At 48.5% G+C, this 27,792-nt stretch overlaps 1 protein-coding gene across 5 annotated transcripts in view; it reads left to right on the top strand.

Annotated features, from left to right (window-relative positions):
- LMF1 (lipase maturation factor 1) overlaps positions 1-27,792 on the top strand; it is a 190,680-nt gene that overhangs the window by 103,540 nt on the left and 59,348 nt on the right. For all 5 annotated transcript variants that reach the window (XM_084536873.1, XM_084536871.1, XM_084536872.1 and 2 more), the window contains one exon: positions 27,287-27,454. In XM_084536873.1, coding sequence (XP_084392999.1) covers positions 27,287-27,454 — 168 coding nt within the window. The remainder of the gene's footprint in view (positions 1-27,286; positions 27,455-27,792) is intronic.

The raw sequence follows: 27,792 nt of genomic DNA, 5'->3' as shown, positions 1-27,792 counted from the left end.
TAATTAAGTCCTTTATTTTATTTAGACAATTATGTCCAAACAATTGCGGAGTTACAGTAGCTCTAATACAGCTATTATTTTCATACATGCCTGGAGATTATACGTGGCTTCAAAGAGAGCAAGGTGGGGCTGGAGTTCTGGACCGGGGCGTCTGAGAGCCCAGAATCCAGCACAAATTTGTCAGCTTCCAGTTCCTGTTTCTGTCTGCGATGTTTGCAGGTGGAGGTAAAAGGTTTTGCTTCATCTTGGATTTATTTAGTGGATTCTGCTTCCCAGAGCCATGTATTGATGCTGTGGGTGTTTCTCTCATGAATTGGGTACATCTTTTCCTTGCAGAGAAATGCAGAAGCTGAGCCACGGGTAGGTCTGTGGAAGGGGCAGGGATATCCGTCACATTTATTTGTAGGCAAACCATGAGTTACTCTGAGCTCACCCTCATCTCAATTTTCTTTTCTTCCTGTTGCCAATTCCCTCACATCCCTGGACAAAACCCAAGGCTGGGGTCTGTGTGGCTCTGAATCCCCTGTCACAAGCGGGTACCTGACAGCTGGGATCAGGAGTTCACTGGGGAGAAAGAACTTTTTCACCCATCCCTCCGCTTTGAGCACGTGTTTTTGCTAGCATTTTTCCCAGCTGTTTCTCTTGTTACATTAGTGTAAACTAGCAATAACGCTACTAAATTCACCAGAGTTATGTGGGAATGACTTTCTGCAGTCCTTTGCTTGTGGTTTTGTTTCTATTTTTAGGAGTGCTGCTATGAAAACAGGATCCTTTCTCCTCTGGTCACCAGACACCCGCTTCCCCATCTTCTGATGCTGCTGTCTCTGTGCCTGGCACCCGCAGCTCGGCTGCTTTAACTGTTGCACCCTCATCTTGCTGTCTTGGCTTTCTCTGCTGCTGTTTTTCTGGCACTTCTTTACTATATCCCTCTAAAATTACAAAAAAAAATAAAACTTCCAACTAGTAAAACATGTATTTCCCCATATCCTTTTATTTATAAATCAATACATTTTCAATGTAATAAATGATTTATAGCCCCACACTTAACTTTTTCTCTCCTCTGTTGGCTTTATTTGTAGCAGCTCTGAATTTATAGGTGTGTGTTGTTTCTCTCTTTCTACCCGTTTTATTTTTATTTTTCTGCCATCTGCCCAGTTTCCTTGTTCGGGACAAGCCTGTGGTTTTTCCCTGCGCTGCAGCTACCTCCTCACAGCTTCGGTGACATCTCTGGGGCTTTTCCCACAGGGATGGGGAGGAACTGCTGAGATTGTTTGCTGGAGCTGCCCCTTGGTCTGGGACACGTCCCAGGCACGTTACAGTTCCCAGACTATACTCATGCTGCTCTTCTTCCCTGCTTTGACTCAAATAATTGCTGTGAGATGAGAGCACGGAGCACCAGAGAGGCGAGATTTTCAGACTACTGTATCAGTTTAGTAACGGGGATCAGGAGTTGTTTTAACTACATTTCCTAAACATAGCCCAGGTGTGAAATCGCTAACTTTCCTTTCCTCCTTCCTCTTGCTTTCCTTCCTCTCCCCAGGCACTGAGCTGTGGGTTTCTTTCTGGCTGCAGCCAAAAGCCGCACGAAGCCCCCCGGGTACCTTCTCCACGCAGTATCTCCTGGCCCCTCTGCAGCAGCCTGGCGCTCAGCTGGTTGCTTCTCAGATGCAACTTTCAGGCCTGCAGCAGGAGGATGTTATATCTTGAGATTCCTGGTGTGGATAAATGCCTCGGAGCTTTGGTTTGGGTGCAGTTACACGAAGTGCTGTCATATAGAGAACGGGAGGGTTGCGAAGGAAACGATGGGGCAGGTGGATGAGTGGGGACAGATGGACAGGGATGCTCAAGCAATTATTTTCTTGCATGGAAGGGGAAGAAAACGCCTGCTTCATCAGGAGAGAGAGCAGAACTGTTAGAGCTGCTTTAACTGATTTTTCACTGTGGAATAAATTGACATGGCCCAAAAGTCCTGGCGAATTAATCTTTGTTAGGGTACCCAACAGCTGCCTGTCGTTGCCCTACCTGGGCACTTCCCTCCCATATCAGCAGAATCCCTGCAGGGTGCCGGGGCCTCTGGCACATCCCTCTTTCAGGCAGGGAGCTTGTTCTCATTTTTCTTTTACGGGATTGCCTTCAGCATGTGCCTGGGGTCAGGATCAGAGGCATGTGCACATCCGTGCTGTGGATATCATTCCTACCACAACATTTGTCCCCCCCATGTTGAGCAGGGCTGCTTTTTGCAGGCCAGTCTGCACCTCCCCGATGGAAAGCCTGCTGTTATCAGGCAGGGCGCTGGGCTCGCTGCTTCCCCCGTTCCTCCCACGGGAGCTGCTCCTCCCCTGAGCTCCAGCACACGCACGCAAATAAATATAAATAATATTTTGTCAACAGCACAGGGTGGGGGGGGGGGATGTTTGGAGACTTACGAAGTTGTTTGTAAGGAAAAGCAGCTGAAGACCTCCCTTGCCTTTTCCATCTTGTTTATACCTGCGAGACTAGTTATTAAATTAAAAATACACGTGCCCTTTAGGGTTAGGTCTGTTTTAAGCACTGAGCGTTATATTTTAAAATATAAAAATGGAAATATGGGGTGCTCTGGCCAATTCCCTCATTTGCTTCCTGTCTGTGACCCCCAGTGCCTCCTGAGATCACCGAGGGGCTCAGGGTGCCAGCACTGGGCTCAGAGGACAGCAGGGATCCCACAAGCCATGGGAGCTGAGTACCCCAGGGACCACCACGGTCACCCGAGGTGCAGGTCCCCTGGGGCTGCAGACAGCTGACCCCCTTGTCCTCGTCTTCCTGGCCTGCAAACCAAGCAAATAAGGCTATAAGTAGACTTGGGCTAACTAGTAGCATGGGTTAATCCAAATTTAGGTGGCCTCCCGCTGTTTGAACAGGATGCTAATGTTGGTGCCGTTCCTCTCCTGTCTGGGATGGGGCAATGGGATGTGTTTGCGCTGGCAAAGGGTGAGGGGGTGAACAAAATACCTCCTTCTCCTGCTGCCTCTGCCCTGTCTGTGCCATCCTGACCGGGAAGATCTCCGGGGGATTGCAGAGCCCAGAGGGTTTGGTTTGCCAGCAGCCCCATCCCGCGTCTCCCCCTGCTTGCTGGGGCGCCGAGGCCCGGGGCGCTCGCAGGTGCCTGTGCGGGTGGGAGAGCTGCCCTGATCAAAGGCTATTTACTGTCCTAGGGACAAGGAAAGGCTGTGTTATGTCAGGTGCGGCCGGAGGCTGACAGAGCAGTTTGTCCTTGCTTCTTGGTTCCCATTCTCCTGACCTGTTTGGAAAGTGTCACGTGCAGGGGAGCTACCGGCGCGGGGCTGGAGCAGGTAGGGGCTCACTTATCTGCCTTCCTCTGAAGTCAGCCAGGGTTGTTATTGCTCTCTCCATACCTCAGCAACAAAGCAGGGTTCCCTTGTTTGTGTTTGCTGGGAATGTCAGGGGGATGATGGATTTGGCTGGAAAGGTAAATAATCTGCCGGGCTGAAGTGTAGACCAAGCAACCCTGAGAATGTGCAGTCACTATCTTGAAGGCCTTTCATCTGTTACATTTGATTTGACAGGTTTGGGTGATTACTCAATATTTTCACTCAGCTTTGGGCCCACACTGTTTATTTCTCTTAGAAGTTACTTAAACATCCCAAATTTGTTCTTAAACAGTTGCTTCAGAGAGGCTCTAAGGCGGTAGGTGCCTCTGACTTTGCAGTGCAAATACATAAATAATCCGTTTCCAGGATTTCCATTTTGTTGCTGTTTATTTTCTTTCAATACACACGCACATATGCACGCACTAAGTAGCTGGACATAGAGAGCATGGTGATGCATTGGGCTAATTCCATCCTCGTTTGTTAAAAAGTGATGTATTGTGATGTCCTGGAGCAGGGAGACTGAATGTGTTCGAGGTACGCTGAGTGCTGCGTAAAACATGCTAAATTCAATGGCCCTCATACCAGAGGGGAGAGAGGCACTGCTTCTCCTCTGACGAATGGAGAAGCACACACAGCTTTTTGGTTGTAGGGCAGATAGGTCACCACACCAAGGAGATGTTCCCACTGGTTTGTCTGATCCTTTCCCTTCTCCCCGTGGTGATGCTCACCGCTCAGGTTCTGCAGCTCGTTCATCGCCTCTGCCCCTGGGACCTAAGGTGTGAGACAGACGGAGCCAGCTTCCCAGCTCAGTCCCCGGGCAGGGTTTGGATATTCCCTAAGCTGCTTCTCTCTGCAGCCACATCCCTGCAGCCCTGGCATTAGCCCTTGCTGTAGAGCAGCAGCAGTGAATACGCAGCGGTGTGTACGTTGGCACAATGGACCGGTGAGTACCCCAGACACCACACAGCGTGGTGATGTGGTTATTCCCAGCACCAAAGCTTCTGCTTTTTGTGCGTCTCCTACCTGCCTGGCTTGGTCCCCTACTGCCTACAGCCTGGTCCCTCCTGATATGTGTGACTGCTGCGTTCCAGGTACGTCCCTGAGGGAGAAAACAGCGGTCACCAGGGCTGGAGCTGTAGAGACTGCGGCCTTCGTGGAGTCTATTTAGAGCATAAACCCTTTGGGGCAGGGCCTGGGCTTTGTTTCAGACCTGCAGGCACTGCAGTAAAACAAATAAGAAAAGTAAAAAAACAGTAGCCATGTAATAGAGCTTTTACTCCAGAAGTAAACCCTATTGTTTAATTGTAGCATTGCCAAGCTGAAAAGGGACGGGGGGAAAAAAGCTCTCTGTTAATGCTTTGAAATGCTTACAGCTGCTATCACATAAAACCCATGAAAGGATTATTTTCGGAAACTTTGTTGGCAGGACTGTAAGGTCACTGTTTATTGTCAGCCCAAGCCATGCTATTTTGGGGCAAAGCGTGCCGAGTCGCTCAGTGTCGGGCGCTTGCTTCTTCGCCCCGCAAGCAGCAAGGGCAGGCAGGGGGCAGTGGGGGGCATGTGGGATTTGGGTTTCCTGGCATAGAGTGCAACCCTGCAAGGTAATTTGTCTCATGTTGTGAGCTGGTGGTGCTTTTGGAGTGGGCTTTCCTTCCACCACCTCTAACCAAGGGCTCTTTGGGGTGAGCTGGGCAATGGGAGATGTCTGGTGGGGGACAGGTAACAGGAGGAGTGAAACCATTTGAACAACGTTCATAAGCAAAGTAAAGCATCAGCACAATTAAACTTCCAGAGCAGTAACAGCTTCTAGTGCCAAAAGCCAATTTTGCCTGGTTTGACCATGGCACAGCCTTTGGGTGCTGGCAATGGCTGGGTACACAGCTCCCCAGTTCTTGTTTTATTCCAGCGCTCCCAACAAAACAAGCTAATATCTACCTAGTGCCTGGAGCCATTTGGAATTAGATTAAAAGTTTTCATCGGCTCTTCTTAATAGAGCCAGATAAACCAGGCTAATAGTCATGTGTTGAGTTATTGAAGGGAAGTTCAGGTAATATGCAATCACCTTTAACCTTCAGCTTCCTAAGACCTCCTGCTTAGTGATTGTTTGTCTGTGGTGTAAACCATAGTCCAGTTCATAAATTATTATGTAGTTCCACTAACCTTAATGCAGTACAGGTTTCACGGTGTTTCATTTTGTAGTGTAAGCTAATTCCGGCTGTGCACACAATAAAGCTCGAACGTTGTTAGAATTAACCCTTTCCCTGGCGACTCCTGGTTCACCAGCAAGTGAATTACTGCTACTGTTGCACTGGTCTGTATTTCTTGGGCATCGTCCTTGCTTAGTTGTCGTTCCTAGAGATTCTGAAAAATTTCATAAGAAAAACATAGCAGAAAGCTTTTATCAAAAATAATAGTAATTAAAAATGTCATCTTCAGAATTCAGTGTTAATATCACAGTGATATTGATTTTAACAGTGAATGTTAGGTTGACTTCAGTTTTACCCCAGGAATATGTATTTTGGTAAAAAGTCAAGTACAATAGTGGTCTGATATTTGGTCTGATTTTTTTTAATTGAATATGAGCCAATAGATCAAAATGCCCCACGCATGGTGCAGCATCCTGAGTAGTGACCATGGCGAGGAAGTAGTGCCAAAAGGCATTCAGATGCTGAGCCTCTCAGCCAGTCTGCCTTGCAGTCTGAAGCGTCAGAAGGTGCAGCTGAGCCCTTCCTGAAACACGAGCATCTGAAGTCTGCCATCCATGCGTAGCTGTACACTTCTCTAAGTTCTATAATTCCTCTCGAAATAAATTCTGTGCGTGTGCTTCTACACGATATTGGCAGATGCACTCTAAATCCAAGGGATGCAGCAGCAGACTCAAAGTTGTTTCCCAGCATTTTCAGGGGAAGGGAACTTTTTTTTTTTTTTTTTTTGGGTTACACTTCCCTGTAGTTTCCTTGAAGCAGAGTTGCTGCCAGCCTGTGACAAACCCCCAGCCTCAGGGCCCTGCTGAAGCGCACGGCACCGCGCAGGGCTGCTGCTGCCCTCTGCGGGAGCCCACTCCCGGCTGCCTCCTGCTCCCACCAGCACAACTCCTCACCCCACCAAGCACGCAGGCTCCTGCCGCACCCCATCACCATGCCGTGGAACAATCCCACAGTTAGCCATGACCCACGTTGTGCATGCACACTGGTGGGAGCGGGGAGCCCAGGTTCTCCCCCGTGGAAGGGCATTTTCCCTGATGTGCAAGCCCTGCCTTCCTCCTCTGCCTCGTGGCACTTAGAAATATCATAAGCTAAAAGATTCATATTGCTTTAATAATCATGGATTAATATAATAATGCATTAATGTAATGTGCTTAGAAATTAGTTATAAGTGGTGATTTTTTTCTTTGTTCTTCTGAACATCTATGAAAATTTCATTTGTACTCATGCAAATTTTTTCAGAGTTTTTCTGAATTACTTTCAGTAATCCTTCCTGCTATTACTCATTTACCATTCTTCACTTAAGTAGCAGATACACTACCCTGCACTGAGGGTTGCCTGATAAACACCATCAACAGGATAAGAAAATGTTGAAACCCTTCTGGAAGAGCAGGATGATGTTGCTTGTAGGGGTTGCTGAGTGGCTGCAACAGGAGCTGGGAGCACTTTCGGGGGTTTATGCCCTGACTGCTCGACAGGCTTTCATAATTTTCACTCGGACGCTGTAATTTTTATTACTGAGAAGCCATGAGGGATGAAACTCAGATTGTACTGTTTCTTGTAGAACCTGGTGCTGGTAGGACAAAGCAGACCTTGGGCAGGAGCAGCGAGCAGAAGCGCTTGGTGCCCATGGCTGCTGCTCCTTCCAAGCCATCGACTTTCGCCTCTGTCTCCAGCAGCCCTGTACACTGGTGTTCTCGACGTTTCTTGTTTTTGGAAAAAGTTATTGCTTCGTTAGCTCTGCAGGACCTGGATTGCAGCCATGAGGTAGGAGATTTGCACCGGAGGAACTGGACGGCCATTGAGGCCCATGTTGGCTCTGATCTCAGGCCAGCTGGCTCTGGGAAACCCTTTGCTTTTTTGGCCCTTGGTTCCCTTTCCTAGAACTGGATTTGATCCCCCATCCCACTCTACCAGGCCGTCTCACCTGTGAATCCCACCCCAACCTGACCCGGCCCCACACCCAGGACCAGCTCACCTCCTCCGTGGGCTCCCCATGCTCTGCCTCACTCACGGTGCCCCTCCGGCCTTATCCCACCCGACCACGCCATTCAGGCCTTGCTCAGACCAACCCTGAGTCTCTTACAGCCTCTTCACTCTAGCAGGCTGATGAAAACACAGCACTGCTCAGGGGGAGGTGGCCCCCCACCCGCCTGCTGCTCCTGCTGCCCCTCAGCCTGGTTCCCTGCCTCCCCCTCCGCTTCCTCCAGGCTGCTCTCCGTCACCCTCCTTGTGCTCGCCCGCTCCAGCCAGAAGGATCCTTGCTCCCTGGAGGTCCTTGGCTGCGGCTTGTGTTTCGGCAGTGTCCTCTGCAAGGGGGTTCTCAGACTGCCAGAGCCACGGGCGCCCTCCTCCTGGCACCCAGCACTCGCAGCTGGCTGCGGGAGCTGTCCTGATGTCTCCTTCCTCACACGGGCCACCCAAAATGTTGCTGGCAAAACACTCAGGAGGCCCTCGCTGGAAGGTTTGCCTGCACTTCCAGTTGGGTTTCTGTCACCTCATTGCAAACACCGCGTGGTCCAGCACGTCTCTGGGCAGTTTTTCCCCCCTCTTTGAGCGGCGAGCAATAACAAACTTGCTGGTTAAAAGCAGGAATGAGTCTGCACTGGTACATTTGTTCCTGCCATCCACGCGGCTTCGAGGTGGTGAATGCTGTTTCTTCATCCTCTTCTTGGCCAAGAGCTCAGCCCCTGAGGTAGATTGCCACGTACAGTAGCCTGGAGGTTCTGCTGGCTCTCCTGGGAGCTCTGGGGCCCCTCTTTTGTGACGCTGAGTGCCGTGGCGATTGCCATCATCCACTGACATTTGGCAGTCGGGTAAGAGACTGCTGCGTTGAGTCTCGTCCACAGCAAACCAGAGCTAGAAGTTGTTTGTGATAATTCCTGGCAGCCAAGCCCACAGCCAAGGCTTTTTGTTGTTGACTTGTGTATTTCATTATCTCCCCTCCCAAAATTTTCTTTTCTGCTCTAGACGTGGCACGGTGACAAGCAAGGCAGCAAATAGCCATGGCTCTGCTGAGGCAAATATGAGATTGTTGATTCAGAAAGTGCCAGGAAATACAAGACGTTTCTCAACTCCATCCCACCTTCCTAGCCTTTTCCATTTTGGTAGTGCAAATGGGCCATTTATCAGAGCAGCAAGTTTATTTGGAAAAGCTGAATTTGGGGGAGGAAAGGCTGCTAGCAGCAAGCCGGCTGCAGCATACCCAGGGTCCCTGGTAGTGGCAGGGGTAGGTACCAGCAGGAGATTCCAGGAACGTTAGCATCATAACACCAACAGCACATAAATTCACAGAATATGGTGATGTGCTTGTGTGACACGGCAAAAGTGGTACTGATGTGGTTGCAGAAGACGGGGCCGTGGTCCGTGTGGGTCCTCACCGCGGGCTGGGTACAAAGCCCCTCCTATCCTCATAGCCACCCCGCACCTCCTGAGAGCCGCCTGGATTTTATTTTTTTTTTTTTTGCAGGAGTCCGTTTTCCTCCCAGGAGCAGCAGCCGATGTTAGTTTTTCCATCTCCACCGGGAACCACACTCGTTAAAGCCGTCGCAGGGCGGGCAGAGCGGAGGGATCCGGTTCCTTACAATAACAGCGCGCGCCGCTCGCAGCGGGCACGGCGTTGGGGCGAGCAGAAAACATTGCCCCATTCAGGGCCGCCTCGGGCTGCGCTAGGCTCCCGGTCTCCTTGCTGCAAGCTGACACCTATTGGCACGCTCTGCACAAAGAGGTCCCTAATAATTCGGAGCTCTCTTTAAATGCAACCAGAATAACAACACGGGCATAATTTTCACATTCTTGCTAGCGTCTTTGTGACCTGCCTGGGGAGCCTGGGGAAGGAGTCCTTCGAGCACTGATTTACCCCTGCTCCTCTCCTTTCCTGGGCTTGTTTGTATTTATTAATTCGTCCACATCTTAAAATAATTTGGGCTGTTAGGTGCTCTTTGCTTTTCCCCTCAGAGCTTACAAGAGGAGGTCACTGGTTTTTTTATATTTTTTAGTGAGACTCTTGAGTGTCCAGGCACCCAAATTGTCTTGGAAATCAGATTGTGAATAAATTCTTATTCCTTTACAGCTGGGATGATGCATTTCTAGAAGCCAAGACTGATGGGTCAGTGACTGAGTTAACTTGCAAAGCACCCTGGCTGTGTGTGTGCAGAAGGGGATGTAGCAGTGGACTAAACATGGACCAGCTTGGTACTCTCTTAGCTAAGGAGCAGTTTATGTACATACAACAGCTCTTACTTAGGTAGGGAACCTCAGAAATATATTTCTTGTGTGCCACGTATTGAGAACTTCTGCTCTGGGATAAGACTATCGAGTCTTTTTATTATTCATTAACTGGAAAATTCTGTTTTATTTCTTTACTCACGTGGGATTGCCTTCAAATAATCAACCACAGTACTGTTTATATGGAGAAACCGATTTGGGTAGTTTTGATGCCTATGCTGGCAGCAAGGCAAGGAAGTGGAAAAGAATGGTTGAGCACGGGGGCATCATCGGAGGGGCAGGGATGGAGAGAGCTCGTCCGCGTTCACGTCCTAGGCACATCTGCTGAAAGACAGTGACAGACTGAAAAGCCTTGTCAGTACAAAAGTGGTCCCAGTTCGTCCTTTGTGAGCTTGTACCTGGTCTCTGTGATTAAGAGGTTGCAGTTCCTAACTAATTTTCCCCCAAACACGGAAGGAAATTGTTGGCTATGAAGAACTAAAACAGCACTGGCCATTAAAATGTACAGAGTTTTACTTCCTAGCTTACTTATTTGTAAATTTTACTTTAATTAGAGCATCGACTTGGAAATGTGTTAATCAATAATACATAGGTCCTTGCAACTCTCTTCTTCTTGCGTTGCTGCATACTTCTAATGCACTGAGCTGCTTGTGTGGGCGAGAAGCTTACTTTTTACATATTTTATGGAAGGCACAAAGTCTCAGAGGTGTTTTATGTGGCAAGCTAAAGATGTAATTTAATAACAACAAATAGTTGAGGGGTTATTCGGGGAAAGTTTGCCTCTGTGCAGAAATGCTGAAGAAAGTAATGGAAAAGCCAAATTACCTTTGTATGGCACACCGATTTCTGGTGCCCCCCAAAACAACAAGGCTGTGGGTTTATTTCATTTGATAGCTCTTCTTATGGTAGAGTCTGATCCTAAAATCTTTGTTTTTCACAGTTGGTTTTCAGCAGCACATGGGGTAACCAGTGTGGGGCATCCCTCGATGCTCCTGCAGCTCGCAGGAGAGGCTTCCAGGGCAGTGCAGGGTGTTCTGGGTGTGCTGATACTGTACTGCACTTCGATAGATAAGGACTTTTTTTTTTTGCTCTTTACAAAGTCTGTGTGCCAAAAGACTTGCAGAAAAAAAATGGAGAAAAAAAAAAAAAAAGAGGAAATCTTTGTTTTAGTAGTCTCTTCAGAAAAACTGAAAATTGCTTTCTGCTCCCTCCAGCTCACCGTGAGCTTCTTGGCACTGAGCTAGAAAAGAAGGGGCAGGCTGCAGGACCTGGCTCTTCCTCTCCTCTGCTTTTGTGAACTGATTTGGGGCTGCACAAGGAGGTGCCTCGGTTCGGGCTGTGCCTTCGTCTCCCTTTGGGCTGGAGGAGCTGCTAGTTGTGTGGCTCCATCCTGCGCCGCCGTACGGCCTGGCTTGAGATGCAGCTCCTGGTGCTGTCCTGTAACATAGCTGCGCTCGCCAGGAGGAGGGATTATCAAGGAAATGTAAAATGATGCATAGCACAAGTGGCATGAAATGTCATTACGGGAGAGGCGGTGGAGAGGGGAGGACCAGGGAGCTCGCAGACCCCTCTCCTGTTCCTCTGAGAGTGCTGTTAATACATCCTCTTAGTCACGTCACTTTTTTGTGCTTCGTTCCTCTCTTAGCTTATAAAACATCTGTACCAGGCTTTCTGCTCTGATCCATTGCTTCAGCATTCAGTGCAATCAGGTCCCAGACATGGGCAAATTACTGCACAAACAAAACCACCGCTTTCCGTGCGCAGACACACGTGGCACGACCAAACGGGACAGCTCTGAGCTCACTCTCACCTTCTTGTTTGCTCTTGGCAGTGGTGTTCTCGTGGCCGTGCTGTGGTGTTGGGAATAATCGTAAATTGTAGGCAGGGTTAGTGACAACAAGCGTGGCACGTTGCACGCTTGTGCGCAGTTCTGGGCAGCGGCGAGTGGCTTTGTACAACGGAGCTGCGTGGCTTCGCTCTGCATTGCAAATCAGGATTATTTAAATTCTTGGGTAGGCAGAGACGTGTTGTGTGGGGGTGGCCTCATCTCAGCGTTGCTCTTTCGCTCTGGATTTCTTGTGGACAGTTGCGTTAGCTTTATTTTGTCCTTGATTTAAGTACAGCTGGAAAGGCAGCTCAGACTGTATTTAATAACTAGTCCTTCAACACAGAGAGGTGCAGAAAGTAATTTGTCCCCCTGCCAAGCACCAGAAAGAATGGGCATTTTGTTCTTCGCTTCACGGTGATTTTACCTGGGTGTATTATGGAAAGAGAGAGAGACTTGTGCTACTGTTACTCTGCACGCTGTGTTGATTTATTGAAATTGGACCCTGCAAGTGTAAGTCGCGAGGTACGTTATGACATGGAATTTCTAGGAGAAATATACAATTGGTCTGGTTATTATTTTTTCCCTCCGCCGTTCACTTGGGCACGTTTCCAGCTTTTGCACTAAGGAACAAGATTTTAAATTAGTGTTGAATTTTAACACAGTGCAGCTTTGCCATCGTGTTCCCAGCGCTTTATTATAAAGCGTCTGAGCTTGCGTTCCTGTTTCATCTGTGCAGCTTTTCGTTGTGTGCGGCTCAGCAAAGTCTCAGCTCTCTTCTGCAGTGTCTAAAGCAAGCCTTGCTCACCTGCTCCGAGACGGACACTTTCCATCTCATGTTCAGAAGAACAAATTCAAAAGAAGCCGCGAGCATTGACGTTGTCCCACCCTCTGGCATTGTGCTGCTGGGCTGAAAGTGTAACTTCAGCTTCATCCCCCCCTTTTCTTTGTACGCCTGTGTGAGCCGCAGATGCCTTTGCAGGTGTGTGCACTTTCAGGTAACCCGGCACCCTCACACAGGAGATCTTGTCCCAGAATTTCAGGGGACTTGCCAGTGGCCACCCTGGAACACCTCAAAATCCAGCAAAGCACAAAAAAGCACGTGTTTCAGGACTTTTACTCATACTGAGCTGGGAGGGAGTTTGGCAGTCGCCTGGCCCAGCCCCTGCTCGCACAGGGCGTTAGCAGGCTCGGGAAAAGCTGGAGAGCTTGCTCTTATTTGGGAAATTCTGATATCATTGTTGCAGAAGCTCAGCATGCTGGCATTGCAGAAAATGCTTTTGACCATTTTGCTCACAAGATTAATGGCAAAATGGAATAAATTTGTTGGGATATCACAGCACTTTATCTCAGGTTTAAGTGAAAGCACATGGGGACGGCAGGAGGAGCTTTGCTGGGTGTTTTGTAGGGCTTTATTTTCATTTCTTTGCTCGTATTTCTATATAATTCTCTATCCGCTTCCAGAAGCTGATAGAGGCATTACAAATGCAGTGGTCTGAAAATGTAAGGATTAGCAGTGGTGTGTTCATTACAGGAATGAGGAGGGTGCCAGCCCCGGGTCTGGCCAAGGCAGCAAGGAATTGCCTCGGGCAGGCGTTCGTTCCTGCTCCGCGTGAGGGTGAGCACCCTTCGGTGTGTGGAGCTGCTGGAGGAAGGTCCCACTCACACACTGTGGCCATGTATGTAATAAAACATGGGAAATTTTCAGCTCCACTCGGCGAGTTATGTTCTCACCTCTTTGTCTTTCTATTAAGATCATCGCTTTTAAAATAATAAACGTTCTCGATGGAGGAACGGGCCCGGGGTGGCTGAGCGCTCGCCTACGTGTGGCAGCCAGATGTGCGCTGGCACTGGCAGAGCCTGGAGGAGGCGAAGCCCTCTAATATCTCGGCATGGCCTAATAAAGTGTGCAGCGTGTTGGTTATGGAAAAATTGACGCAGATGAGGAAACCACAGGGAAGGAGTTGTTTGAAGACATGGTGCTGTGTTATCCATTTCTGAGATCTGTAAGAAGAGTGAATTCCCTGATAGCAACTCTGGTCAGTTTGTTTCATCTTGATCTGTACTGAAATACACGTTTAAAAAAGGTCTTCTCTTAATATTGCTAGCATTCATGTGTTTGTTCATATTTAATTATTTTTAGAGCAAGAAATTCAGGTTGAGTATTTTGAACTGGCATATTCAGGCTTATTTTATATCTCTTTATTAGATACATTCTTCTTTTCCAGTTTTAAATTATTGACTGGGTAGGCTTCTGCTCTCCAATCTCACTTACTACTCAGCATACCTGGCGGGGTTACATCTTGAACAAGACTTGAATCTGTTCCATTAACAAATTCTCGACAAATGAACTTGGGATTTGAGCATTGCAGCCCTTAGAAATGTTGTAGATTTCCACTGCGCTTCTCCATTAGCGGATTTCTGTTAATTATTGTCCTGCACAGTTATTAATGATATCTGTGATCATCAAGCTCAAGCACTTCAATGGGCTGATGTTTCTCCATGGGAAGCGTATTTGCTTCTTGACATGTGCAGTAATCCAGCGAAACTTCAGCACGTGCTTAATTCTGGACCCCCAATGCTCACTTACCACTGGATACAGACCTGTGCCGCGGCGTGAGCCCAGCAAAAGGCAGCGTTGAGGTGGTACGAGACAAATTTAGGGGATGCACATCAGGCAGAGAGCTGGGGCTGCTGGAGGGAAGAGACCGTGGCCACTGGGCACAGGTCCTCTGCCATCCCCATTTTCCTCTCGTGCAGTTTGATCAACGGGAGAAATCTGTCTTCCCTCGCCGGTGAAAGATCAGCTCCCACGTAATGATGTCCAGCTGTACTGACAAAATGTGATTGCTCATCAGTTTGGTTGATGACTTAATCTGGGGCTGATTAGCATCTTGGAGACAGTCCAGACGATCAAAAATGATGCATAATTTTGCTGCGGGCCACGGTTTATTTAACATTTGAGCATCCTCCCAGCTTGCGCGTAGGCACGGGCGGGGAAGGGGCTTGCTGCAGGGCATCACTACCAGCAGGTCTGTGCCATGGGGGTAAAGATAAACAATAAAGGTGACAAAAACCCTCTCCTTTCCCCCAGAAAAAAGTGCTGCATCCTTCAGCATCCAGATACATTTTCCGTTCCTCCTTGCAGCCTTGGCCTCGTCAGAACTTCTTTGCTGCCAGCTGCCAGCGAGGGTTTTCGGTGCCAGAGGGGGGAACCCAACTTCTGGGGCTGGGCTGGGACGGGGCTGTGGAGGCAGCCGGGCAGAGCCTGGCAAGGGTTAAAGCCCGAGCAGGGCCGCTGGAAGGGTTCAGTTGTTTTACATTAGGACGGGGCGGCCCTGGCTGCCTGACGTGCTCTGGGACCCGGGGGCCGAGTCCCCAGTGTTAAATCTGCGTAACCGATGCCGTACAACTGGCACCAGCCTTGACCACAAGTGGCCGTTAAAATAAACATCCCCGGGCTTAACTGACAGGCAGACTCAAGGAGAAACAGGCCTGCATGACGGGGAATATTAAATACCCCGCGAGAACCTAACTTCATCAGACAAACGCTCCCCCCACCCTGCGGCCTCAATGCGCGCGCTGTTCGGTGCCGGCGCGTGTCGCTCCCGGGGGGCTCGAGGCCAGTGCTGGTGGTGGGGAATAAACGGGAGCCACAGCGGGAGGGGGTGACTGTGCTAAAAGGATGGAGACGGAGGGAGGATGCCCCAAAAAGCAGCCCCTTGGGTAGCCGGGAGCTTGCCCGGGTCCTTGTCCAAGCATGGGGTCGTGGCCTGTCCAAGCACAACCCCGTGGCTCCCGTCCTGCCCCTAGGTGGGCTCCGGGCTCGTGCTTTGGGACGTCTGTTGTCATTAGGAAAGGAGGTAAAAGGCTTTATTAGAAATGAGGCGTTTGGCTTGGGAGCACATTTTTATTTGTAACGATGACTTGTAAGCCCTCCAATGCAGGACAAGTGTGAGGGCATTATTACGTCCGTGGGGATAGCGGAGTGACACGTTTATTGGGTGGAATTTATTTGTCTACAGAATTTTTTATTATTTTTTTTTTAGAAAAGCCTAGAAACAAGCTGCACTTACAAAACAAGCAAGGCGATTACCCAAGTGCAAAGCTTCACAGGGCTCAAGGCAGAAAGATTTGAGTGCTGAGCCATGCGGGCGGTGCGCTGGGCACGTTGTGCTCCCCACCAGTGAGCGGCTCCAGCATGGGCTGCTCAAAGGCTGCTCCACTCCTGTGCCAGAAGGTAAACCCCCAGAGCTGTTAACAACGTGCTGTAGAACTTTCCACTCCTAAATTGTGCTTAGAAATACAGGTAATTATTATTTTTACCCAAGGAAGGCCTTGAGCAGGATGAGGACATTTGTAACAAATAGCTTTTATGTGCCTGAAGATGTCCGTTCCCTGCCTTTTGCAGATTTTCAGTTTTCTATCAGTTTCACAATGTGTGTCTATCACTTCCTAGCAAATGGGCATGCCTTTGCAAAAAGTCACTATTTTAACCCTTAAAATAATTAGAATTGTTTCCAGAGAAGAAAATGTGCTGCTTAATGACCACAGAGGTGCGGCTCATTGCCAGGAGAGCAGAGCTGGCGGTGGTATTCACCCAACTCTTTCAGGAGTTCATGCACCAGCTCCTCGTGGCAAAGGGTTTTCCTTGTAAATAGTTTTATTTGTCCTAAACTCTTTCAGTCTACAGCCATTGTTACTAGGGAGAGACCTTAAAACAGAGGTAGATTTGCTGAGCCTTTGGCTGCATCTTCAGACCAGCTTCTTGTTTCTCCTGTCTTGCTAAAGAGTTGCTAATGCAGAAGGTGACACTTTCTGGTTTCCAGACTTTGGCAGATTTTGTTTTTCTTTTCTTCCCTAGGAAACAAAGGGATTATTTTCATTCCTTGGCCTGTTTGCAGTGTATCCAAGAGCTGTACAACTTCAGCTCTACAAAAATAGTTAAGTTTCTAAAATACCAATGGACTGGAATGGGCAGAGTTATCCTAGTGTTTATGCTCATGTAGTTTCTAGAGGAAAATGGGAATACACTATACCACAAGTTACTTTATCAATTTGGATTGAAGTGTCATATTCATTTTGGGTTAAAAAAAAAAAAAAACTAAATATTCACTATAAGCATGTCAATAAATTGGAAAGTAATGTAGCAGAGATGTCAGGCATTACTGTTGAAAAATGGGATCGTGGAAGACACAAAACAAGATGAGAATATGTATTAGAAATCTCTGTTTCAATATCTGAAGCAACAGTCCTAAGGAGCAGAGATGTCTTCTGTCTGCAGAGGGATGTACTTGGGTGTACTTTTCAGTACAGAACAGGAGAGTGGCTCCATACCTGAGCTTTCTCAAGTCTCAGGGACTTTTATTTTCAATTTTGCCTTTCGTGCTAAATGCTAAAGAAAAAAGAATTTATTAATCTGGTTTCTTGCTTGCCTTTTGGGTGTTAGCTGCTACAATGATGGGAGCATAGAGAAGCAGACTTTGCTGATGTTACTGCAAGAAATCCCACACCAGGGTTATTCAAAGGCTTTGTGGAACTGCTAGGCAAAACATACATTTCCTTAATGATAGCCATGCATTTTTGCACTTCTAATGGAGTGAAGGATCAGTTTCTTTTTTATTATTATTATTTGGAAGCACTGTTTTCAGTTACGTTATTTGCATTACAAGAAGACATTGCAGTTCTCTGGACATTGATCCGTGAGGATGGGAGCTGACCATCTTCACCCCTTCCAGCCTTGCAAAAACATCTGAGCAGTGTGATTGCCAGTCACTGCACAAAGGGGTTAGGTCTTCAACCCAGGTCCCTAAGGGGATGTCAAGTGTGCTTTTTATCTGAAATCTCTTGAGAGCATTTTTTGTTTCATTTTAATGTGAAAGTTAAATTTTACATAACTTTCCTCTTTTCTGACATGGCTTTTAGTCTTTTCAGTAATGCCCAGGTGACTCGTAGAACTAACCAGCACAAGGGCACCTTTTACTCAGCCCCTTTCACTGCTGGGATATTTCATTTATAATAGCAACTGCCCAAACCAGGTGGTTGGTTTAAATGTCCTTACTTGAAGCAGATGATGTTCAGCTCTCTCTCTCTCTCTCTCTGGTGTAGTTGGAAAGTTAAACTAGACAGCCTGTGACTCTGAGTTTCCCCTCCTTCCCCTTGAGTTTGATTTGGCGTGGAGCGACGTGGTGTTCCAGTTCGGAGAATTCAAATGACCATCCAGGTAGCGAGTTCCTAATGGCACAATTTACCCTTTGTGAACACATTTTATGAAAGATCCCACTGTTTGTCTCTAGTTGTAACTCTCCTGCATGAAGAAAAAAAAAAACAATCCTGTAAACGTCCAGGCCGCCAAACTGCCTAATCTAAACACAGGCACGAGCCGTGGGCTTTGCTGGCATTCACCGCCCTCTGATTTTGCCCATGTGTTCCTTGGCCTGGTGCTGAACGCCATATTTATGAGCATGCACAAAAAATAAAGCCCTCTAAAGGAGATACGATTCTGGTTTTAGCACTGGACTTTTGAAAAGGAAAAAAAAAAATGAAATAATGAAGGCCTTCGGGAAGGCAGCCGCAGTGCAGCACTGCACATGGGAGTGGTGAATGGGAGGTTAATTCCAAATCCCTGGGCTCTCAAGAGCGGGCATAGCATTGGAAAGATGGTCTTGCACCCTCTCTAAAGCAGCAGATTTGGCCTCCAGAGCACATCCCCTCCGAGAGAGAACGGACCGCTCTGTACAGAAAGGGTCTCGAGTGTGGATGGAAAATGGGCACTGGCTGGTTTGGCAATGCCTCGCAGTGTGGGGCTGCCGTGCACGGAGAAGCAGATCACTCAGAGCTGAGAGCCCTTGAAAAATGTCCAGGCTGGAGCCTGGACACCCACAGAAACGGCTGCCTTTCCAGAAGGGTTGGACCTGGCATTTCCTCCACAGTCAGCGGCTTTGGATGGCTCAAGAACCGCCAACCTCCACGGCGCTGGCGTCCTGCGGATGGAGCCTTTGTGGGGCGATGGCCTCCACCCAGCCCTGCACGCTGAGAAAGCAAGACTGCCCGTCTTGCCTGCCTTCGTGTTCGAGCGGGAGGCTGTCCTCTTTCTTCAGGACCATCCCTTCTCTGCAGCCAGCCAAGACCCAGGGCTGCTGCTGCCGTGGGGGCAGAGAGGCTCTCCCTGAGCAGTCTGTGAGCACGAGGATGCGACTGCAGCAGCACTGGGGCAGCTGTCTGCAACGAGGTATTTTTCCATCCTAGCTGACATCTCCCGAAAACCCTTTGCAAGTGAGCTGCTGGAGGCTGTTGGGCAGCAGGCAAGAGCCCTGTGGTAGCTCTTGGTTTGTGTGTCTTTGTCCCTGTTACCCTGATAGGCACGGGTCAAGCTCCTCCATTTCCCGCAGCAGGCAGCATCCCAGAATGGTGTCCAAAGCTCACCACTCCTCTGCTGCATCCAGGGGCTACAGCAAACCAGGGAATAATCGGGATTGTAAGCAGTGAGCTCAGCAAAGCATCTCTGCTGACAGCAGCGCTGGCTCTGTGCTGTCTTGCTGTGCTGTGCTGACCGAGTAGCCTTTCACTTGCAAAGTGTTTTAAAAACACATTAATTTTGATATCATTCCATAGCTGTGTTATCAGCTAGAGAGTGCCAGGAACTGTTTGCTTAAAGGGTCAGAAAATCCCAGTTCACTGAAAAATCTCGCAGCGCAATGTTTTCGTAAAGCTTTGCTGAGCACATTACTCAAGCCTGGATGGAACTGGATCGAAATGCAGTCTCTAGACACGTTATAGCCCAGGGGTGAAGGCCTGACATGGGATAAGGGGAGCCCATCCCAGCTTGTAGGCCTTCTGGAGTGAATTTGTCCGTATCAGTTGCATCCTTGATGTGCACTGGGCTATTTGGCTATGCTGGTGATGTGGCTCTTCGATTCTGGGGATCTTCGAGGTGCCAAAGATCTCAAGGAAATGGGTTGTGGGGCCTACAAGGTCCTATTTGGTCCCAGCTGGAGTTAGCAGCATGGAAGGTGCTGGTCTCTAGCATGGCCCACACTTCTCAGGATGAAATGTTGGGATCCTTTCCTTCACAACATTTTATTCTCAGGCAGAATAAGGAACTGCATGAGCCTTAGTGCTGGAAATGTTAACCACTGTCTTCTCTCTACTGGATGGTGGAGCCTGGGGTCTCACAGTGATGATAAATGCCTGATTTGGTGTCCCGGCTCCCTGTTTTGTCTTCTTTTGGCTGTTTATCCTTGGGACGTAACAGGACACAACCCGTTTGAGAGACCACAGGACAGAATAGGTGCAGCCCCTCACCTGATTTACCAGGGGTACCTGGTGGGAGCTGGCAAATCCACCAGCATGCTCCTGACCAAAGCCATCCTCTGTCCTACAGGAGAAAAGACCAAACGAACCCCAAAGTAACGTACACTAAAAGAAAATGTAAAATGGCAGAGGCCACATGAACTAAGCAGAGGTATTTTCTAGCTGTCTAGTCTAACGTTTGGTATCATTTTTCTCTAGGATTACAGGGGCTTTCACCTCATAAATTTGTGCCTGTTTGAGGTCGTTAATCTTTCTTTACATGTTGCCTTGCAATTTTAGAGCTTTGCCACCATCTGGGATCACATTTTAAATGGAGTTTCCACTCAGTACGTTCCTTTTCGTGAAATTATTTATATATGCAGAAATATATAATAAATATATCAGGCCTGGGTTGTTTTTAAACATTTTCAGTGCTTTCGTAAGGGCTTACCTTGTGTGGAAAAACTTGTCTTCTCTAATAGAGAGCCATAACAGTGACCAATTAAAGGATCACATTTGCAATATGCTCTTAAATGGCAATTTAAAATATAGGTGAGTGACCTGCCTCGTGATCCGTGGGGAACGTGAGCTCTGTCAGAAAGCCTCGGGCCGGGAGCGCGCTGCGGGGCCGGGCAGTCCCAGAGCAGGAGATGCACCAGGGAAGCCCCCTCCACAGTGGTTCCCTGGGAAAAACGGGGTTTTGGGGACAGATTGGGACCTGGGGAGAGGCAGCCCCCTGCCTCAGCCCTGTTCCCATTGGGATGGGAGCTTCTAGATAAGCTTTAATTACCCTCAGCTGCTGTTTCTTGCAGATGTGCCCTCTGGTCTGCTTCCCAAACCTGGCAGACCCAGCTCTGGTGCTGTTCCTAAACTGGGTTTTCCCTCAACGGGGACACGGGGGAGGCAGTGATGACTTGCAGTTGGTAGCACCAGCTTCTTCTGGCCCCCACCAGAGCCGAGATGTCTGTTCCAGCCCCACTAATTATTTTAAAGGGATTTTGAACAAATAAATAGCCTGAGCAGTTCAGCAGTTCCTTGTGTAATTTTAGCTCTGGACCCCTCCAAGAATGTACAGAATAAATAGGTGAATCTGTAATACATCCACAATTAACTCTATATACAGCAAGCAGCTCGGAGGCACGCTATGTCGGAGCAGTGTCAATAAACAGGTATGCTGTGGGCCGTGGAAATGTGGTCTTTATTATTGGAGGAGGATAGCTCTGACCAGGAGGTAGGGTGCAGTCTGGAAAAGCAAACAGTGCTGCTATAGATCCTTCTGCCCCCACCCAGCTTGGTGGAATTCAAAATCTGTCATTTACGTGTAACCCTGGTAAAATACAGCCCTCGGAGCCAGCCTGCTCCTCGCTCGTGCTGCTGTAGATCGGGGCTGACTCATGATGAGCAAAGCTTGGCTTTGTAGCTAAATGTCACAGATGTGGCAGGAAGGTTTCACCTACGCGGTGACTTTGCAAGTGCAACTCTGTGAACACAACAAAATTCCTCGGGATATTTTATAACGCAGAGGCATGAAATTGCACAGCAGAATTTTCTCCAAAGACCCTTTCCCCTCTGGCATCTGTAGCCACATGTGCAGCCATCGTTCCCCAAGAAACCCAACGCCCAGACGTGAATCATTTCTCTGATTTTTCATGCTTTTAACTTTTCATTGCTGAGGCTTCGCTCAGCCGGGAGAAGCAGGGACCTGTTTCAGCTTTGAAAAACCTTAGACAGAGGGAAGGCTGGGGAAAGGAGTTAAAAATGAAACAGCAGATTTATATATATAAAAAGTAAAAATATATGTTCTACATCTGAAGTTTATTTAGGTCCTTTGGGAGAGTGGCGCGGCACTACGTCTCTACTAAATTGCCAACATTTTATGGTCGTGCTGGCACCGAGTCAAACACACATCTCCTTGGCTTGGGTTGCTGTCTTGAAGCAGGCAGATTCCAGTATGTTTTTCTATGAACTGAATATTTCTATTGACTGGACAAGGGAAGCTCTGCCCAGCAAGAACATATAGGTAACTTTTCTTTTTAACAGATCTATCGAGATTTAATTATTTCGATGTTGTGTGACTGAAGAGCCGACCCCTTGCAACCCACCCTGACATCAGATGCCTTTGTTTTAAGAGATCAACTTTTTACTTTTTCTTGTGATTTCATTTTGATTGGAAATATAATAATCAATAATTGGAAGGTTTCAAAGCAACTATTTTTAAATGATTAGCTGTGGTGTATTCAAGGATGGCAGTAGCATGCACATGGAGACCTGTGTGCATGCATGTAAATATAAAATTCACACGGCACAAGTTACAGCTGGGACTTGTGCAAGAGGCCGAGCAGTTTGCTGCTCAATTTCCTTTCTAAACCCGTTCCTACATGTGTACCTTTGTGCAAAATCGCTGTTGTTCATCAATCAAGTTGGCCGCGCATGCAGCGTGCCCACCACAAAGCCTCGCGGGCCGGGAAGCCGCAGCTCTCCGTGATCTCCCCGTTTCACGCCGAGGTGGCTGCTCACTGTGCATCACGAGAGCCGCTCCGGCCTCACTGCAGACACGCGTCTTCCCACACTTAGCAGCAGCTGGGAGGGACCCAGTTTATCTCCCTTCTGCTCGCTGCCTTTTGCTCTTCTGCACGGGCCCATTTCTGCTCAGGTTTTGGAAAGCGGAGCTTTGATCTGCAGATGCGTAAGGAGGAAGGGTCAAGATCTGAAGCAGAATGGACTGGCAGAGAAACAGCCTGTTGGATCATGTTGATCAGATTACACTCCGCAATGGAGAACCCTTTTTCTTTTTTTGGTCCAAAGTACGAGAGAGCTGAGAGCTTCTCTTTGAAGCCGAGAAGATGAGTTCATGCCTCAGTGCTTAGGGAAGCTGGAGAACTGTGCTTTACAGTTCATCTATACCTTCCCCAAACCTTCAGGAAAACGTTTAATAAAACTTCTCAGCCTGGCTTTCCAGGGTACTGCTCTTCTTCACGCCTTTCTCTTTGCGCCAAAGACTTCCTCTCTTTTGATCGTCTGAGCCCCTGGTGCCTGCACACCGTTAGTCAAGTGTCTGCTGCGCCAAGCCAGCCCCGGTTCTCTGGATGGAGCAGTTGCACGTTCTCACCATTTATTCATATTTGCTGTTGTTCAATTTCCTTCTCTTTTTCAAGATTTTTCTGCAGTTACATGCACTCACATTCGAGTATTTTGTTTAAGTAGGTGCTTTTCAGTGCAAGCAAATAATAGTCTCTAGAGTATGTAAGATATTTATGGCTGGCTTTGTTTTTCACAGAGCCAGATTTCTGCAATAGGCGCCCAGGGTGATATTTTGAAAGGCTGTCCGCAGTGTTGTTTTAATATTAATGCCAAGTATAATTCGGGTTATCTGAACCAATAGATAATCTGATTTTACTTTATACAAACAGGTAGAATAATGGATGTTTTGTTCACCTTTTTGAAACAGATTCATTCATAACTCGCTACTGGTTCTTGAAAGAGACCTTGTGAGTTTGTTCTGTTAAAGTGCTCAGCCGAGCGAGCAAAGACAACAGAGGCTCAGGAAGACGTGCTGCAGGTCACCGGGGAGTGAAGGAGGGGAAAAATCCATCATTGCAAGGGACAGATCTCATGTGGTATGTCTCTGGCCTCCTCCTTGTTTGTAGTCTTGAGAAAACGGTGTCTCCCCTACCCTCTGACTTTGCAGTTGCAGTTCCTTGCACAGGAGTTTTGCTCGTGGTGAACGTATAAAATACCCAGCCCTGTTTGAGCAGCGGGTTGTTCAAGGACAATGTGGGACTTGTTTTCGTGCACATGTGTAGGAGAGCTTGGAGATTTCCCTCGGCTGGGATGGGGTATCTAACACGGATTAAATGCTCTGTCGGAGTTTATGTAATGCCATACCAGTAAGGAGGCTGAGAGGAGGGACCGTGTGCATTTACAGTCCCCGAGAAGAGCATTTACTCTGGTGTATAATAGCCTTCTGTTGGGTTTTAGTGGCGTATAGTTTAGTAAATTAGGAGTCTTCAGGTACTTAGCACTTTAATGGTTCTCACTAAGAACATAATTAAACCATAGACCCCTTAGGGAGAAAAAACAGTTTATTGTGCATATTTTTAGAATCTGTTACCAGCCCTCATAAAACCTGGTAGATACAAGCCAGAGAACATGCCTTAGCTGGCAACCCAGAATTCATTTATCAACGCAAGCAGCCCCTGCCGAATATCGCCCCGAAGTCACACGTTACAAATCTGCCCTGTGAATTATGGAATTAATTTTCCCCAATCTTATTTCAGAACACATTTGCAGCGCAGTTTTTCTCTGGCTGCTGGAGGTGTGAGGCAGGCAGAAGGTTTATTATGCTGCACCTTGCGTTGACACTTCAAGCCAGTTTTTGCTAATCATTTTTTTATTTAAAAAGGCTTTATGATTCACTGAGGTACCCAGAAACGTGGCTTGTCTGAGACGGCGCTGAGCAGGGTCCCCTCTGCTCCGTTCCCCGTGCACCGTCCTTGGCCTCGTTTATTCAGCTGCATCTGACCTGGAGCTGCGTGTTTCTGTCCACATTCACCAAGATTTCACTGTTCTCCATGCAAGGGATCTCCCGGCTGCTTTCTAGGCTGCTTCTCCTCGCAGGGCAGCTGCGAAGCAAAGCGCAAAGCTCAAAATCCCCGGTGAAGTGAGCCGGGTGAAGAGATGCTGGAATGCATTTCCCTCCTCCCGGGCTGTGACACCACCGCCTCCGACACTGATGTTTGTGCAGGAAACAATTGCCCTGGGAAGGCATTCAGCACGCCTGCGCTCTGCAGGTTTCCCTTCGCTCCCAGCAATGTGCCCACGCATGGGGTGATGCAGGTCCCGTGGTTAGGACAGCGGGTGCCAGGCACCCCTTTGCCCTAAGTGGGGTTTTGCAGCATGGCAGGTGCCTGTGCTGGGGCTGCCGGGGCAGCTGGCTTTCACACCATGCTCTGGTGGTTCCTTGTTCCAACCCCAGCACCCCTTCCCGAGTAAACACGGTTTTCTCCCCGGGAAACCTGCGCCGCGCTACGCCCATGCTCGCAGCATCTGGAAGGCATCGGGAGGAACACACACGCGCAGCGCTCGCCTCCCTCGCCCTCCCCCTGCAGCCTTCCCACTCGTTGCTGAGACATGCGAGGCACTCCGCTAGCGCTCTGGTTTTGAGGTTTAGGCTCCAGAGAAGCGGCCGCAGCGGTGGGGAGGAAGGGTTCCTCGCTGATAGCCTCCCCGGAGGCTGCATTGCCAGTGGTGCTCTTATCGAGGGCATTTCTTTCCCTCTGTCAAAACAAATGCCAAGAAACCGTGCATTACTTGCGGTGTGCCTGGCGCTGTTTTAGGCTGTCAGTCGTGGGAGCTGATGCTTGCTGTTTGGCTTATCTTGCCTGTCGTGCAGCATTGCCCCTGCTGACACCCTGATAATGTCAGTGCTGGTAATGCAAAGGATGAAAACGCTGTCGTGTCTGGGAGCGAATTATTAACCCATGCCAGATTTCTTCTTTGCTTTGCTTCTCCTTTTCCCTCTTTCTACTTCAGGGCATGAATTAGGCCACAGCTAAAAAGCACAGCTGTGGGAGATAAAACACACTAGATCCATCCTGCCAAGCTGGTCTCTTCCCAAGCAAGCCCATACGAGAAGCCAAACGAGCCTAAAACACAAATTTTCTGTTGCTTTCTATCCCCACTGCATGGGACTGGAGGTGCGATGCACCTCAGTGCAATCACATGGTGAGGTTTAATTGCATCTGCAAGCACGTGTGTGCTTGTGTGTGTAACACAGCCCCTTCTCTATGGTTTTGGGTGCAAGTGCAGCTCACGTGGACGAGGGCAGGTCCTGGTGCTGCCCCCAGCCTGCTGCCCACTGGAGATGGGATGGCTGAGCTGCAGGGCTAAACGTCACCACCTGTAGGATTGCCACCTCATCGAGGTCACTTTTGCTTCACGCACTGGAGAATAAAACTATGTAAAAGAAGCCAAGAAAGCAACCTGCCTTCCTGGAAAGGATGAAAGCATTTCTCAGCAATTCGGGATCGAGGTAAAAAAAAAAAAAAAAAAAAAACAATGAAAAAAAAAAAAAACAACCCTCTCGGTGAGCCTCCCCCAGGTTCTGGGAGCGCTCGAGAGCCGTCACGCGGGCAGATTAACTCGAACCAGCTCCCGTGTGGCGGGGAAGGGCCCTGGGTGGCAGCGGGGCCGCGGCCCCCCCGGGGTGGGGGCGCCCTGACCCCCGCCCCCGCGCTGGCCGTGCGCCCGCAGCGCTCCGCGACCCCGACACCGCTCCATCCGGTGCCGCTGTCCGAGGAAGGAAGGATGCGGTCTCCTGTCCTAAGGGGTTACAGCAGCCTCAAACCCATGGAAAGCAACAAGTTTATTAGTCCCAGCTTTGCTAATAAGGAATTACAATAGTTGTGGGACTTGGCAGTGGAAGCGCTCTCAGTTGCCATGCATAGTACAATATTTTCCCTGTTTTGTTTGTATTTTTGATTTAACTACAAATAATTTAAAGATGTGTTGCGTCTCCTTCAATTAAAACTCGCCTCTTCGTCCTCTCCGTTTTTCTGCCACAATTTTAAAACAATACTAATGAATTCGAGCTCGTCAGACATGCTAAGGTGAATTGTTAGCTTCTTTCTTCGCTGTTTAGATTGCAGCATTTCTCAGGGTTGCGGTTATTAACATATCGTGGGTTGTTTTCTTTGTAAAATTTGCAGCTTTATTGTACTGGATGGAAGATCTCCCAGCGTCAAAAAATTTCAGGCGAATAGAAGAATAATATTGTCACAAGGCCAGCATGTAAATACCTTAAACCAATATAGCGTGTTTAGAGGAATTATATTTTCCTCTCCCGAATTATGATTTTGGAAGGCAACCCTACCACCACATTTATTTCAAATTTAAACATTTTGAAAGAATATCTCCTAGGTTTTGAAATCTGGTTTCCATTCCTGTCTCTCTTTGACCTGCTGCGTGACCCCAAGAAAATCTTTTTCTCAGTTTCTGTATCTGCTCAGTTGCTCTCAGGGTCTCCAGCACTTCAGCAGTGATTTAACGTCAGTCAGCGTGGCGCTATGTGCAACACTGCAGTATTAAATGCGAGGGGGGCAATTGGAGAAGAATGTTTTCTGGTTATGTAAAGAAATTAGATAATTAAAACTCTGTTTTATTTAAAAAAAGATGTATTGCTTTAAGAATTCTTGGGTTTTGCATGGAAAAAAAAATCTGGATGAAGTAATTTTCTGTAAATGAAATGTTCAGAGGCAGGGGACGGTTCTGCAAGCAAGCGTGGGGAAGGAGGGAAAGGGGCTGCACAGTACCATGGCTGGCCTCAATGCTGGGCTGCAGGAGGGGATTGACCTTGTGTGTTCATCTTTCAGACCCAGCCGGTGCCCAACCCCATCGCCTATTTCATGCACCGCTCGCCGTGGTGGTTCCATCAGTTCGAGACGCTCTTCAACCACTTCATCGAGCTGGTGGTGCCCTTCTTCATCTTCCTGGGACGGCGGATGTGCATCGTGCATGGTGTCCTGCAGATCCTTTTCCAGGTGAGGTCCTCCTGGCATTGTTTCCCTCATCCCCATCCCCTCGCAGCGCGTAGCATCCCGTGGGGGCGATGTGCCGGAGCAGGAGCGCTCCATGCTGCTCTGTGCCTTGCTGCAGCCCATCCTGCCCGAACCAGAGCAGCACCCAGGGGAACTGACTCAAGGAGCAGGTCAAGAGTTCAGGTTCGAGTGAGTCAGGATGATTCAGAGCTGCTCGCTCTTGGCCTTTGGGTAGCTCGCACTGCCCCTGGCATGTTGCTGGAGATGTGCTGCCCTGGCCTCGGGTTTGGTTTCCGTTCACATGGGTGGCAGAGAAACAACGCAGGACTAGCACAGGGTCT

The sequence above is a fragment of the Aythya ferina genome (genome assembly GCF_964211825.1).
Source record: "Aythya ferina genome assembly, chromosome: 15".
NCBI lineage: Eukaryota > Metazoa > Chordata > Aves > Anseriformes > Anatidae > Aythya > Aythya ferina.
Note: the sequence above shows the minus strand (reverse complement) of the source record. Positions and strands in the feature narration are given on the sequence as shown.